The sequence below is a fragment of the Rhineura floridana genome, chromosome 1 (genome assembly GCF_030035675.1).
Source record: "Rhineura floridana isolate rRhiFlo1 chromosome 1, rRhiFlo1.hap2, whole genome shotgun sequence".
Taxonomy (NCBI): Eukaryota; Metazoa; Chordata; class Lepidosauria; order Squamata; family Rhineuridae; genus Rhineura; species Rhineura floridana.
This window is the reverse complement of record NC_084480.1, coordinates 253,408,639-253,425,339: the sequence shown is the minus strand read 5'-3', so window position 1 is coordinate 253,425,339 and position 16,701 is coordinate 253,408,639. Positions and strand designations below refer to the sequence as shown.

General features: G+C 40.7%; 1 protein-coding gene across 7 annotated transcripts in view; it reads right to left on the bottom strand.

The window, feature by feature from the left end:
- Nucleotides 1-4,993: 4,993 nt before the first annotated feature.
- Nucleotides 4,994-16,701, bottom strand: part of ASXL3 (ASXL transcriptional regulator 3) — a 197,348-nt gene continuing 185,640 nt past the window's right edge. For all 7 annotated transcript variants that reach the window (XM_061598056.1, XM_061598065.1, XM_061598085.1 and 4 more), the window contains one exon: nt 4,994-15,566. In XM_061598056.1, coding sequence (XP_061454040.1) covers nt 11,913-15,566 — 3,654 coding nt within the window. In that variant the 3' untranslated portion in view covers nt 4,994-11,912. The remainder of the gene's footprint in view (nt 15,567-16,701) is intronic.

The following is a 16,701-nucleotide window of genomic DNA, read 5'->3' as shown; positions in this document are numbered from 1 at the left end:
ACAACTTCTAGAGATCCACAGGCTGCAGTGCAAATGTTCATCAACCAGAGTAGGTGCTGCAGGACCTCCAAGATCCAGATAAGTTTCTCCAGTGAAATGTAAGTGCTATGTTGGATCCCATGAACGGTATGCCTGCTGTTTCAGAGGTGCACAGTGTCAGTATTGTAAAAACTTGGGCATACTGAGGCAGTATGCCAAGCTAAAGCAGAAGCAGCCACCCCCAGAAGTGCAATGGAAAGGAAAACACCATCAAGGACACAAAGCAGTACCACACACACTGTACAGAAGCTTTCCACATATGACAATGCAGAGGAGGTGATTAACCACATCAAGCCAGGGTTGCAGTACTCCGCCAATGTGAGGAAGATTAAGGTGACAGTCACCATCCAGGGCACTCCATACACCATGGAAGTTGATTCCGGCTTTGGTTATACTATCATCTCATCGGAAACCTACCAGCAAATATTTCCTTGTGGGGACCCACAAATTGTCCCTTTCCACTCCAAGCTTACTGATTATCAGGAAAATCAGGTTCCAATAAAGGGTGCCTGTGAATTTGAGGTGCATTACCAAACTTTCCATGGAACTTTACAGTTATTGGTTGCGTAAGGGCATCGCACCAGTCTCCTTGGCTTATACTGGTTTGAGCCATTGGGCATTGCTCTCACGGGAGTCCACCAGATTGGTGAATCATTATGGGATAGCATCCTAAATGATTTCAAAGCTGTTTTTATAAAGGTCTTGGGAAATATAAGTGGCCTCCTATTTCGTTGTTCATGGATCCTACTGTGGCCCCCATCCGTATGAAACTCCGTGTTCCGTTTGCACTGCAAGCAGAGATTGATGCTGAACTTGATCGCCTCATAGAGCAAGGCATCTTGGAGCCAGTGACACACTCTACATGGGAGACACTCATTGTCACTCCATTGAAAGCCAATGGCGACATCCACATTTGTGGTGTCTACAAGTGGCCCTGCATCAGCATCCATATTCAATCCCAGTGGTGAGTCATCTTTTGACACCACTTTCACAAGGAAAAGTTTTTGCAAAGTTTGATCTGGCCCAGGCCTATCAGCAACTGTCTGTGGATAATACTACTGCTGATGCTCAGCCTATCACCACTCATTGTGGAGCATTCAGAGTAAAACGCCTCCAGCTTGGTGTTTCAGTGGCCCCTGGAATTTTTCAGAATGTAATGGAGGACATTCTCAAAGAACCCGGTGCCATACCATATTTTGATGATGTCTTGGTTGCCCACAACTCCATTGCTGAACTTGCCTCATGGGTGCAGGATGTACTGCACTTTTTTGCTGTTGCTGGTCTGAGAAATGTGTATTTGGTGTTTCCCAAATTGAATTCCTTGGCTACAGTATTGATGCCACTGGCATTTGGCCCACCCCAGAAAAATTTAAAGCAATTCATGAAGCTCCAGTCCCCCGTAATAAACAGGAACTCCAAGCCTTCTTGGGACTCTTGAATTTCTATCACGCCTTCTTGAAACATAAGGCTACAGTGGCAGAACCATTGCATTGCCTTCTTGACAAGCATGCTGCATGGCAGTGGACAGCCCAGCATGATAGGATTTTCCATGATGTAAAACATCTGTTACCATCTTACAGTGTCTTGGTGCACTATGATGAATGGAAGCCCTTGATTCTCACGTGTGATGCATCTCCATATGGTATTGGAGCTGTCCTGAGCCACCAACTTGAGAACTCTTGTGAGGTGCCTATCGCTTTCTACTCCAGAACAATGTCTTCAACAGAATGGAATTATGCTCAAATTGATAAGGAGGCCCTGGCTATTGTGGCTATTGTAAAAACATTCCATGATTATGTCTATGGTCGACCATTCACTATTGTTACTGACCACAAGCCGTTATTGGGATTGTTTGCCCCTAACCAGCAGACACCTCAAATATTATCTCCATGCATGTTGTAGTGGGCAATTTTCCTGAACGTGTATGATCACACATTGTAACATCGGCCTGGCAGGAGCATTGCCCATGCTGATGTTTTGAGCTGCCTTCCTGTCTCTTCTGCTGGGGTTGATGAAACCCCTTGGCTAGATGTGCTGTTGTTAGAGTTATTACCGGAACCACCCCTCCATGCTGGGAATATTGCCATTGCATCATCCAAAGACCCAGTTCTTGCCCGTGTTCTCAACTGGGTGTGGAGGGGATGACCATTAGGGAAGCTTGAGGAGAAATTCAGACCATTTGTATCCAAACAACATGAACTATCAGTGCACAAAGGATGCCTCCTGTGAGGAAAGAGTTGTCATTCCTACTGTGTAGAGACATTGGGTGTTGGAGGCCCTACATGTGGGACACCCTGGTACAGTGCGAATGAAGCCTCTGGGGCGCAGCTATGTATGGTGGACCAAGATGGACAGCAAGATTGAAAAATGCATCAAGAGATGTGAGAAGTGTCAGGTTTCAAGACCAGCTCCACCACATGCCCCAGCGCACCCATGGGAATCGACAAAAACACCATGGTCACAACTTCATATTGACTTTGCAGGCACCTTCCAGGGACAAACTTCCTTGATTATTGTTGATTGATACTCCAAGTGGTTAGAACTGGTTCTGGTATCGTCAATGACATCTTGTATTTTTATCAAGACCTTACGCAGGCTTTTCACAACACATGGGTTGCCAAACACCATTGTCTCAGACAATGAGGCCCAGTTCACATCTGCAGAATTCTGCACATTCCTGGATAATGGACTGATTCGGCATGTCACTTCAGCCCCTTTTCATCCAGCAACCAATGGCCAGGCCGAGAGGACAGTCAGGACAACAAAGAATGCATTGAAACAGATTGTAGAAGGTGACTGGGGCCAACGCCTTGCAAGTTTTCTCCTGACACAACACATCACACCTTGTGCCACAACTGGAAGGAGGCCAGCTGAGCTATTAATGAACAGACAACTAACAACTCTGCTTGATCAGTTGCATCCTAACTTGACCGAGGACCGACCAAGGGAGTCCGTTGCAGTTCAAGAAGCTACATAGGTATTCACCCCAGGTGACCTGGTGTATGTCAGGAACTACGGTGCTGGTGAAATGTGGGTTTCTGCCACTGTGACCCAAGCCACAGACCCATTGTCCTACAGGGCTCAGACACTAGACAGCCATGTGTTACATCGACATGTGGACCAGATGAGATGATGAAGCCCAGCTCCATCAGTTCTCTCTGAGGGTGCTGGAAATACACAAGTGGAAAGAGAAAATGAGCCAGTGGCTGCTTCTGATGCCAGACAAGAGCAGTTGTGCCTGGACCCTGAAGTGGACCAGCATGAACCAGAGCCAAATGGGGAACTAGGGGGTGCACCATCAGCTTCAATGCAAAATTGTCATTGATCGACCCGCACCAGGGCTCGTCCCAAGTATCTTCAGGACTATGAGAGCTAGGGGGAGGGGTGTAGTGTACTGGCCCTCCGGGCATGCCATACCAGGAACTGCTGAGTCAGCCCCACGCTGTGACAGTTTCAGTTCCAGGCCAGCTGTGGGCCTTGTTCTCTGTATATAATTAGTTACAGTAACGTTCTTGTTATTGTTAGATCCTCTGTGTGGCCTCTTCCTTCATGATACTTTTCAGTAGAGTTTTCAAAACAGTGCCCTCTTCAACAGCCCAGGAAGATTTAAACTTGTTTGACTCCTGCACATAAGAGAGAAAAAGACTTAAAGCTATATACTTACTCAATTGATGAGATTTTCATAAAAGCAGGAAAAAACAAGTTTTCTGAGTTGCAAAGGGCTCTAGTTACTGTCTTGTCAATCACAGCCCTGACTTCACTTATTCGCTACAAACCTGAACGGGAAGGATTAGAACAGCCAGCTATGAGCTCATTTAACTGCAGTTGGGGGTGTGTGAACTGACGTTTTGGCACATGTCTCTGGAACCCGACCACCTAGAGACTTCTTTTTTAAATGAAAGCTCAGAGTCTGGACATTAAGGTGACTCGCCCTGAGAGCACCCCAAAAATCTGAAGTCTCTGGGTGAAAACCAAACACCTGGCAACCTTAAGTGGGGATGAAGATGTGTTCCTAACTTTTTAAAGAGAAGTTAGAATAAAGTGTAAGAGGAGAAGAGCCTCCCCAGTAATAGCCCCAAGGCTTAGAAATGCCTCTCCAGAAGGAGAAAGGCAATGCTCTTCCTTGCTGACTTTTTAGAAACCATTATTTGTTTTTACAAGCCTTTGAAAATTAAATCAAGTTTTTAGATTGATATTGGCTGGGTCTACCCTTTAATTGTCTTATTGTTTAATAGTTGATTTTTAGGAGTTTGTTTTTAGAGGGTTGTTTTTTTTAACTTTTTTTGTAAATCCAGTATTGAAACACATTTTAAAATGACTGTATACAAAGCTTGTGAACATGAGAATAAATTTTGGAGGCAAACCTTCAAGCCTCACTGTCTCCCAAAAAAGCTTCTTTCATTCTCCCACACTGGCTTAATAACCAAGATTAATGAGCTACTGTACCAGCTGCTGAGGCCCAACCACCACCATCAACATATTTTGAACCAGAGATGTTGCCTTGCTGTGGCACAGCACAAAATGAAGGAAGCTGCATGTATGACAAAGATTTGTAGAGGGCAGACTGAGGGCCACGGTTGCACTCACTAAGCAATCTTAATCACCACAACCATGTGACTAACTTCCTATTATAAATGGGATTGCTACTGGCAGACAGCATGGCTGGGTGAATTTAGCCACCTGTCAATAACTGGATGGAGATTTAGCAAAAGTGACACCATGCAACTATATAGATATGTGTATCTATCTATAGAATGGGCTTACAGTTATTTCACTGTCATGCGGAAAGGCCTTTAAAATATTCTTCAGCACGTATTTAGCTCAGCTTAAATCTGAGTGGAGGTGACATAACTTTACAGATTTCAATTCATTTTATATATTTATGTAGTTTATTACAGGTAGATCCTGCCTTTCTTCCATCATGGAACTCTAGGTGGTATACATAGGGTCCCCAGGCTTAGCTTCAACAAAACAACCACTTTGTGTGTGCGTTTTTTACTTCACACTGTTTTTGACAACAAGAGACAAACCTTTATACAAGATATACACCATAACAAAAGATTGTCAGTTATAAAATATGCATATTCCCCCCATTTCTGGTAACAATCTTCCTGATATCCAACAAATAGCTTGTTTTCATATAGCACATTATACAAATGCAAGAAGAAAAACCCAAACCATGTTTATTTTTGTTTTTATTTTCTTTAGAATATTTTAATATTGAAGCCCAAATTGTTATTTTCAAGGGACTGGGAGGGTAGAGAGCAAACATGTAGACAAAACAAATATTTTCATTTTGCTTTATAATCTTGTGATCAGTCACTTCTGTATGCAACAAATGTTTTCCTTTAAAAAAAAAAGACGAACAGCACCATTGATGAAAGCATGATCCCTGAATTCTAAACCAAACACTGCCTCTTAAAAAAAAATTAAAACTCCCTCCCCACTCAGTCACATTTAGTCAGGTAATAAAGCAAGCATAAAAAGTAAACTGTAGCAATGCCATTGAAATCAACTGCTCCCCCTTCTGAGAATTTGAAGAACTTACCCTATGGGAATATTTTTTTTTCTTTGGTAGAGGACTGAAAGGAGGTTTTATTTCTCTATATGTGGATGAAAAATATTAATGCATGGCAGGGATTCCCCAACCAACACCACTGTATGCTCCTCATGCAAGACAGATATGGGTTGATTTCACATTGCTGTTATCTTGGGCAGGAGAAATACTACCCTAAAAAAGGCATTGAATGGCTAGTGTCAAAGAGATGTAAACATTCAAAACACTGACAAAAATAATAATAATACAAAACCCAGTACCAAAAATGTCAATTTAGGTTTTTGTAAAGCAGGAAAGAATAATTTTACAGCAGTACAAGAGAATTAATGGCAATAAAGTAAAGCACTTTTTTGTAACATTCATGAACAGTACAAATACAACGAAGTATTCTACAGGCTAAATTATCCTTTAACTATCAAATATAGTACAAAGCGAAATATGTGCTATAAAAGAAGCAGCTCCTTTAAATTAGACAAAAATACTATTTTGTTGGTTTTACAATGACAAAGCATGATGTCTGAAAGACAACAGGATTTCTCCCTTAGATTCAGAAACATTTAGCTACACCGGTCCATGATAATTCACTGAAAAGTGTTGTTGGTCTTTCCCTTAGTGTTGTAGAGAACTGCAGCTGTTACAGAGAAAGTCATTCAGTGTCTAACATGGCCTTACATATGTAAGCTAAGATGATCCATTAGGTGCTTTTTTTGAGCTATCTTGAGTATTGATCCTGGGCCTTCATCATACTATGCAAAACCAGAGACTTTAACAACTTCTCTGAAATTGTGCGTGTGTTTAAAAGGGCTGCAGCATAAGGTAATTTCACTTTAGAAACTGCATTATAAAGCACCATATGCACCAGTTTAGAGGAAACTGATCAAGAAATTCCACAGTCCTGAAAATCGAATTCAGTAACTCACCCTGACAACACATACCACTTTTAAAGGGAGATCTATAGTACAGAGGAAATACATTTTTGCTTTATGGCTCAACCTTCCCTCCACCCTAGATTAATTAATTTCATGCACTAGATCATAGCAAGTAAATAAAATATAAGATTGGGGAGTGCCTACTTCACCAAATCTTTACACTACGTCCATAATGGGACAAGGGAATTTCAGTTTAGAAAATTATTTGAAGGAACTCAAAATGCACCCAGCAAATGCCCGAACATTATGTACAGAGCTCAGAGATATGCGTAAAAAATATTAGAGTATGTGGAAGAACACAGTGGAGATTCTCTCCTTCAAAAAGTGCTGAAATGAAGGTGGAAAAACTTCATGGATATTTACCAAAAAATATTTCTACATTATATTCCCCATAAGTGGATGGATGCTGATAGATGGTATTTTTTCACCAGCTCATTTTTGCATGGCCACTGCAAATAGCAAGAGGGTCAAGCAGAATCTGCTATCTATCCCATCTCCTGTCTCAGTTTATCCCTTATCAGCATTCCACTTCCTGGGATCTTCAAGTGAAAGTCAGAAGCTCAACATTTTTCGTGACAAGTGCATTTGTCAAGGATACACTGGTGTTTTTACCCACTACTTCCATGTAAACTGAGTGACAGAAATGTATGCCTGAATGTCCATATCTGTGTGCTTCAGACCCCAACTGCAGATTCATTTACACAGATATGCAAAGATGTGAATATATTGTTCATTCCTCACATATTTGTTGCCCTGAAACTAGTGCCACGCAGGAATGGGGTGAGACATTTCGTAACCATTTACTCTCATGAAATGCAGTCTGTGCAGAATTTGAGCTACATCTGAATTAAAGTCTCACAGGGGCAGTGATTCCAGGCAATGAAACTACCAGTGCAGCACAGCAAGATACGGAGCATTGGCCCAGTTGCCTGGATGTGCTCATTCAAAGTGAGGACAATGCCCTCGGTGACATCATCCAGAAGCCAGATCTGATCAGCTAAATGGCACCATGATATCAGCATATTCACTACATGATTTCTGTTTGGCTGGGATCACACAAGTCCTTTCAAGTTTTTAAAAAAAGCATCAAAGCAGCAGCAGATTGGGGGCAACAATGGCTTTGACCAGGAATATAAAATATATGCAGACAAAAGGAATATATGCAGAAGACAAGAGTGAAAAATATATGTGGAAGACTGGAAGACAGTTCCCCCCCCCACATACACATCCCCCCCCTCAAAACAGCAACTTTTGCATCAAAACATCAAGCATAACATTCAGTACAGCGCTAGTGTAAATTGTTGAATGACTCGTACTGCTGGTGGAAGTGTTATTGTGGCTGACCAGTCTGCAAATATCAGGCAGTCTACTCAGATGAGCAGTATTATGTCTGGAGAGAGTGCCCAAGGAAGATCTCTTGTCCTCCTCTGCACTGAGAGAAAACACAACTTGAATTCCACCCTCCCTAGTTATGGAGGAGACTCAACTTCCCAAGAGTCTCTCTGCTATTATATTGCATACTCAAATAGACTACTAGGTGTGAGCACTGCTAGTTATTTCTGGAGAGTTAGGCAGCTACCTCAAGGTCTTAACTCTTGGTATCTTATTAAATAAGCCAAACTTTTCCACTGTAATCCTTATGCTTGACCAACTCTCATATTCTATCCCTTGTCTTACACCATCTCAAAAATCCAGGGAGGATCTCTCTCTCTCTCTGTTTAATCTCAAGGACTTCCCCCACCTTTTTTTTTTGCACATTGCATTAAAATTAAAATTTGATGTGTGAATTGCTGCATGTGTTCTTTTTTTTGTTCGTTTAAGAGTCTATAATCCTGGGAGGAGGCACTATATATGTAAAAGGTGAATACTGGGACAATCTGAAATAAAATGTTGCAAAAGGTGCTGGTGCAGACATACCCAAGCAAAACCTCTATGCAAAGTGTTGTGAGCTTTCGAGAGGGGTTTTCCCTTGTCCCTTTTCAGTGCATAAACCTTTCAAACTTTATGCCATGCCATAAACAGCCTGATAATGGGAGAGTCCAGTAACATCAGGGTGTTGAAATTTGGTCAAAAAAGAGAGGGAAGATACAAATAAAAGTTGATAGAACATTTGTTAAATATTCTAGATTAACACGCACATATATATATTATAAACTGCTACTGTCACCATCAGGTGTTTCAAAATAGTACGTCAAATTCTAGGTGGCTCATCAGGAAATAGCGGCTTAAACTCCACTAGGGAGAAGTTTGGACAAATATGTAATAATATCGAGCATCATTTTGTCCAATGTCTCTTTTGAAGAACACTTTCTCATATGCTAAGTAAATCAACTACAACCATGCCACCCTCACACATGCATCCATGCACACATTCAAAATGTGAATGTTCTGTAATTAGCAATATCCTTAGTGCCAAACTAGATTGAATAGTAGAGATTTGTGTGTTTAAAGCCAAATTTATTTCAATTGTGTAGAAAGCAGGTTGTGTGGGCTTATTTTAACTGCAAAAGGAGCACAGAGGGTAGGAATGCTAAAACTTCCCTTGTCTACTTATCTCCTAAGCACACATGCACTTTTTCACAGCTACTATAGACTTACATCTGGTGTCAGAGCCTGGAAGCATGGAAGGAGAGGCTGTGGGAAGCCATGGACAGAGGAGGACTTAGTGTGCCTTACCTATGGGAGTGTGCCTTCCCTTTTGCTCTCCAAAATCAGACCTGTATTGATTAAAGATATCTAGGGTTTTAAACATACATATTTGCTACCATCTTGTCTATCCTGGCCCTTATTTCAACATTTAAAATAGGAGTATAAAAACTCCTTTTAATACTATGCTAGGCACAACACAGATGAACAAAGGATATAGTCTGGAGAAAGCCAGGCAGCCCAAAATTCCATTTAAGTCCATGAGACTTGCAGCCCAATCCTGTCCATGTTTACTTGGAAGTAAGCCTCACTGAATTCAATAGGGCTTACTCTCATATTCAAATGCATAGAATTGCAGCCTTAAATGCTTAATTTCCTATAGATTGTGCCCAGATTTTCTACTGTATATTTTCAGAACAATTTTTCTTTAAAGTTGGCAGTCCTTGGAACAGGTAGAAGATGTTATTCTAGCTAAAAACTGTTGCCTGTGGTAATTTTGATAAAAGAAAGAAAATGCCCAGGGTTAATCAGACATAATTTTTGCTCCACTGCTCCTAGGAATTTACTGGAACTGGGATTTCATCCACTGCATTTAATCAGGATACCAAAATTCTAATTTAAAATCTTCTTAATTTTAACTAAATATGTGAGAACATGCATGTTTAACAAATAGCTCCATTTAGCCATCTATTTTGAACATTATAAAAACATGCTTTTCAAATATGCATTTTGGGGAAAAATCTCTTCAAGGCTACCTGAAAGTGCTGAAAATCTGCATATTATTATCTTTGACAAAAGAGCGCTTTTGATCTACAATATTCCATTACCGTACCAGATCTGGCATAATCATCTAGTCCTTTCATATTGTAGGGCATCAAGATAATGTGTTGGTCTTGCTAGGAAAACAAAACAGGAGTTCAGTCAAACCACAAAACCTCTGGCTTATGCCCTGCCTATTCCAGTTAATAATAATAAAAAAAATAGGGGAAATGGCAAATTTCGTTTTAGATATGGTCCCACAAGAACATACATATAATTTCCAAACAGTAGAACCTCACTAACATGTACAAATGCCTGGAAGTTTAATTTATTATTTAGTAACAAAAGATAAACATGCAAAAGATTGAAGTATGCTTTAATTATATATTTATTTCCCTTGTTACATTAATCTTTTGAATAAAAATATATGTAATAAAATATTAGTACTTAATTTTAGTGTAGCACTTTGCCATTATAAATCTTTCATGAGAAGTGGAAAGGAATTGCCAATTTATTTATTTATTTTGCCTGGACTGCCAGGCATTAGGTTAGTAAGGTTCTACTACTGCGTGGGTAAGAATGATGTATTTTTCTCGTGTTTACTTTGTTGTGGTGGTGAAATTCACACAGCAGCATGTTAAATTACTTCCACTCTACATTTTATGGTCTCCTTGGTAAGAAAAAAATCCTTTTCAAGAAAACCAATAATCTCCTCTTGCCAAGCTCCACATTTTTATCCCTTTACAGCTTTTTCCTTATTAGTGAAAAGAACTAAGCAATTGCTCAGCTCTTCTCCTATAGTTTGGTGGCCAATATGTCTTGAATATATCAACATAAACCACTACTAAATACAATCTAAAAGATGTGCCTAAAAGATGCAGCATCCCTTTAAAATCTCTTCATTTTTCTAGCCATCCTATAAAATATTTGTGGTGTGAACTCTCTAACCCACAAAAAGACGATTACAAGTAAATTTAGTAGAATACTGAAAAATATATCAAGCTGTAAACATATTTAAAAGGACTGTAAATCACACATGAATCTTTTTCATTTTGGGGGGGGTTCTACACAGAGACAGAATCAAAGAAGAATTTGTTTTAGGCTATTTAAATGATAGTGCTCAGAACATGCTTGTTGCTTACATAATATGGTCCATATATGTATATAAGTTGAGTATCTCCCTTCAGGATAAATTTATAGATGAGGTTTGGGAAGATAAATGGATTAATATATTATAATAGTTGTAGTTATTCTCTCTCCCGTCCCCCCTGCCCTCCACTTCCCAAACTTCTAAAATCATGCACATTCCAATTTGTTACAGGTACCCCTCAACACGTGGCTTAATTAAAATTTCCTTCAGGACAACAGCCTATTTTAAAGGAAGCAAAATTACCAAAGTATTTCATTCCTTTTTTGCTGCCTAAAAGTCAACCATGGTTGGCAAACGTGGTTTCAGGAATGAAATTGTTACAAAAACCGCCGAGCTGCAGTCGCTACAACAGCCTGCTAGGGATAGTAGAATATTCTTCTTCCTGCCCATTGTCTCTTCTTCATTGATTAGGGTTCTCCTGCATTCTTGCACTGTTCCATGCACAGACATTTGGAGAATTATGGAACTTGTAATTCTTTTACTGGAAAGATATGTTATGTTTATGCATGGAGAAAACAATGTTCTGCACTTTGTGCACATACATAGAAATGAAAATGCAATTTTGTTTTATGTTAACAAAGGTTTTTGTTGTACTTCAACGAAGTACTGTAAAGAAAGTGGGACATGTTTAACTTTTTGTGCACGTTATTCCAAGGGGTTGTTCTTACCAGGGTGAGCCATGCAAACAGGAATAACTCAATTCTAAACAAAGCTTCCCCGGAAACATTTTGTATCCCGATACAAAATGTCCCAAAATATTCCAGCTGTCCTCCTTTTTTCCCCTTTTCTTTTCCCATTGCTAGTCAGGGATACTGCATCTCTACTTTGGATTCTATCGAACAACTAAACAGGCTACACACAATTTTGAAGGGCCTATGCAGTCATCATGGCAGAAGGCTCCACAGCCTTTGCACACTATCATGGCTTTCAGCCTGCAAGAACATTTCAGTTCCAGCTCATCTGCACTGCTGTTGTCAGCAAATTTCTGAACTGGAATCTGAGTGTTCTGAATAGATAGGCTTGGGGCTGTATTTGAACTACTTCCTAAAATTCCAATAGATTTTTCAATTGCAGATGCTGCCCTTTTGAAGCTTGTGCTACCAAAGTGTATTGTAGGGTAACTTCCACAGAGCTGCTGCTGCTGCTGCTGAGTCTGTATTTTCTGAGCAGTTAATTGGGCAAAAGGCTTCTGTGGTTCAGAAAGTAAATAGGGAGGGAAGTCGGCATTTTTCAATGCAAAGGCTTTCAACTGTTCTTTTACTTCGTTCTGATCATAAGAAGCTTGTTTTGTGCCCAGCTCGCAGCTGCTGCTTAAACCTTCCTCAAAAGAAATAGGTTCAGATTTTATATTGCTACAGACGCTTGCCGGCTGAGGCCAACTAAGTCTTTTAGTGGTTTCCATAGTAACTGCCGGTTGTTTGTGATCAGATGGAGCTTCTGCATTGGGAAGAGGTGGAGGTGGAGGAGGTGGGGGAGGAGGAGGGGGCAGAGGGGGAGGAGGATGTACTAATGATTTATTCTGCTGAGTCTGTGAAGCACTAGAAATGTCATCACCTTCCTTAATTTGAATGTTGGGGGAAAAAACACTAGCCAATCTCAGTTGGTGAGGTGTTGTAGACATGTTGACCTCTCCCAAAACCTTCTGTTCTAGGTGCCTGCTGAAAGCAAAGGCACTGCAGCCAGTTGGGGCTTTTAACGTTGCCTGCATCAAAGCTGTTGTAGGAACAGGGCCTCTTGCAGCCATTGGCATTTGGTAGAAATGCTGTCTATGTGAGGTGCCTGCTTCTGCATGAAAACTGCCATTTTTGTCTACGTTAAATAAGTTCTGCTGGAAACTGCATGAAGGCAGTGGCCTCTTCTGCTGTTTGATCTCTGGGCTGTGAGCAATTCTGCTTTGAATGGCATGCTTGCTTGACCACTCTTGTTTAAACACCTGGCTGTGCCCAAGTTGGTTCATGGTGGAACTGATGATACAAGGACCCACTTTAACATCTGTGTCCATTGATGGCTTCCCAGGCTCACATTGAACTTCCCCCGCTGTCCTAGCCATTCGTTTTTTGGGGTGGTTTTCACGCTTTCTGATTTGTAGTGGGGCAATAGTGGCTGATGTAAATCCTCTGCCATCTGTACTGGGAGAGTTGGAAGGATTCTCGACTACATTTCTCTCAGATGTTGCTGATTTACATACAGAGGTAGTTTGCAAAGGCAAGGGAAGCCTGTTAATTTCTAGCTTAGCTCCTAACCTGGGCTGTGGCAGCACTTTCTCTAATGGCAGGTTGCCTTGCAATAACTGTGTCACTAGTGGATTGTTGGCTTCCACTGATGATAAACGACAGCTAGAACTTCCAGCACTTGTAACTCTTTTTAGAGTTTCTGTTGTTAAGGACAAAGAGTTTTCCATGGAATCCGTAACGGATGTCTTGGAGGTTTGTGCTGGCTGTGTGCTTGTGGCTATTTCTGCACCCTGGAGAGGCATTTCAGGCCTTGCAAAATCTTCAGTGTCCATCCTAAAGCATTTGTCAGATTCATTAGCTTCTGACTTAACAGGCATGGCTATGCTTGTCACAATGTTCCTTGAATGCATCTCATTCAGATGTGCAAAACCCAAAGGCTCTGTTTTGACATTTTTTAAACAGTTTTGCTCGGTATATTCCTTATGCTTATTTGGATTAAGATGACTGACCAAAGTCTGGTCGGTGTTCATTGCCTCTTCTTCATTCCAGCAGATTCTTCTAGTAGGGTTATATGAGTTGGCACAGACATTGTCTGCTTCACCTTTGAAAGCCAAAGAGCCTCGCAACTGTTCTGAAAAACCTTGGCCAGGAGGAACAGCTTCTATTCGTTTATCTTGAGGCATGGGAGGCACTTCTCGAAGACTGGTACATGATGCTTGCAAATGTTTGCTATCTTGCTTTGCTGTAACAGTGATAAAGCCAGTGCTGTGCTCCAGATTTTCATTTGTAAGCAGCTCTGGCCTGCTTATTACAGACACTTGAGGACAAGCTATATTTTGTGAAGCAGTTTCTGTCCTAATAAGTCTGTTCTGCATATCTGTACTGTTTTCTGAGTTTTCAATAGAAATACCCAGTGACAAGTTTGAGTTAATTGTTGTTGTTGTATGGTCAACAATGACTTTACAAGGTATAGATCTATTCATGGGTGCCTGTGCATAACCTACTGAAGATTTACCAGATATATCTAACCGGTTTCTTACTCCAGAATTTCTCTCCATTGCATCAGCGCTCATTTTGGATGTGTTCTCATAAGAACTTACTGTCATCATATTATTGGCAAAGACTGAAATGGAAGTCCTGGCAACAGTATCTGCTACTGGAAGCGCCTCACTGCAATGCAGAGCTGCCCTAACAGAGGTGCTATTTGACAAAGAACTTGGGTCATTGCACCCAGCTATGGCTATCTTATCTGAATATCTATTTGTAGACCCCACTGGAGGAATCAAAACAGAGCTACCAACCAGATGATTTGGCAAATTACTTCCAGTGGATGAAGTTGGCACACTGGTGTACTGGCTGGAAATTGCATTGCTTGCATTGTTGCTTGGTATTGGCAATCTTTTTTCATCTATGGAATTTGACAAGACTGTACAGTCTACTGTGGTTGGTGCAGTGGGGTTCTCAACACATTTTGGCACGATGGCAATGCATGGAGTGTCACCCCCTTGGACGGATTTCAGCATGTTTATATTGCAAGTTTTTGTGTCTGTACTTTCAACAGACATTAAAACAGAGGACTTATCAACAGAACCTGAAAAAGGAAGTTCCTTAATTGCTCCTGACATAGTAGTGCTACACACAGACATGGGAACTGAATTTTTATTATATAGCACTGACACACTGTTAGTTTCTGTAGAGGTAGATGAAAGAATTTTCTCACACAAATGAGAGACAGAGATATTTTCATCAGAATTGTGAACAGAGATGTCAGTACTAGTTTCTGGTAAAATAGTGGCATTAAGTGACTGCTGAAGTAAAGCAGAAGCTTCACGAAGGTGAGCAGACTTGTTGCTAGGTGACCTGCAATTGGGATTAACTATAATTACACCAGTAGAACCTTCAATCTTTATTTCAGAAGAAGCAGAGCTCTCCACAGCTGATGGACCTTCCTTTGAGGCATGTTGAGACTTGGTTTCTTTATTGTTCTGAAGCAAATGGGCTCTTGCTTGGTGCTTTGCAAACAACTTAGCCTTTGTCTGCTCCTTGATATGTGCCAATGTCCTAGTTTTTCCACCTTCACAGGGGCTCCCTAAACCCCCAGAGACAATGCTTGCAGCTGCTGCGACTGCAGCGGCAGCTGCTGCCTCTCTCTGGGCTCTAGCTTGCTGTGCTCTTGCTTTGATATCTGCAAGGGTTCTAGCCCCAGTGTTCCTCCCACTACTAACTGATGTACTTGGAGAAGCCCTTGGTTCTGGCTTGGAAGCAGGCTGACTTTTGATGATAAAAGGTGGGCCAATTTTTGAAAGCTGAATCTAAAAGAAAAAAAGAAAAAGAAATCAACAGTAAAGAGTTGTCATGCATGCAATTCATACTGCGGGGATGGAGAAGAAATTAATTTTGTCCATTTTTTAAAGTGAACCAGCCTATTTGGTCACTCCAAATGTACATGTTAATCAGAATTATGCACTTCTCCAATTTTGTTTATGTGGTTTTGGTCCAAAAAATGTATTTTATGAGGAAATGCATCCAAAACACATAATTTATGGGAAAATGCATTGAAAAGTATACAGAGGTACATATTTTCAGGGAAGAATGCATATAAAATGTGAACACAACGCATATTATGTACATGTAAACTTTTAATGCTTTTTACAAAATCCACTGAACCCGGGATGGGACAGAATAGACCTATAAAATTTAGCTCATACGAAACTGACACATAATGACTTGCTTCATATCTCATAACAGATTTCACAGCAAAACAATGGAAAATCTTACCACATAGTGCCATGAAAAACATTATGTACACTTGAATCATCTACCATGAATGCACTCTGTCAATGTCATAAAGAACTAATATTGTGTAAACTAAGAGGGAGCAATCCTATGTTCCCAGCGAGAGTGGCTGAGACGCTAAACAAACCAACCTCCCTCTCTGTGAGTGGAGAGAGAGGTCCATGGGTGAAGGCCTGTCACTGTGTACATATATGTATTACATATACTGCAAAACTCACTGACTTTTTTGTTTTTTACAATCAAATTATCTGACATTACAGAACTGAATATTCACTTAATGGATGTGTATATGTAAGGGGAGAATTGTAGGTGGCTGACAAAGATTGCCACAGAAAGCCATTTTCCAGAGGCTTGGCAAAATCTTCAGGCAGGTCTTAGTTTACAAATGATTTTTATAATCAGGATTTAACTCTCTTGAGCACACTGTCAATATTTATTTATTTATTTGTTACATTTATTTACCGCCCCATAGCCGAAGCTCTCTGGGTTGTTTACAGCAAATACAGCTCCAGTGGGCACCACTGGCATTACGCTAACTGGCTGTGAAGCAAAGAAGCGGAATTATAAGGGAATGACACACATAGGATGAGTCAAAAGGCCAGCAGCTTTTCATATTAACCAGCAGCATGTAATTACAATTGTGGGAGCTGC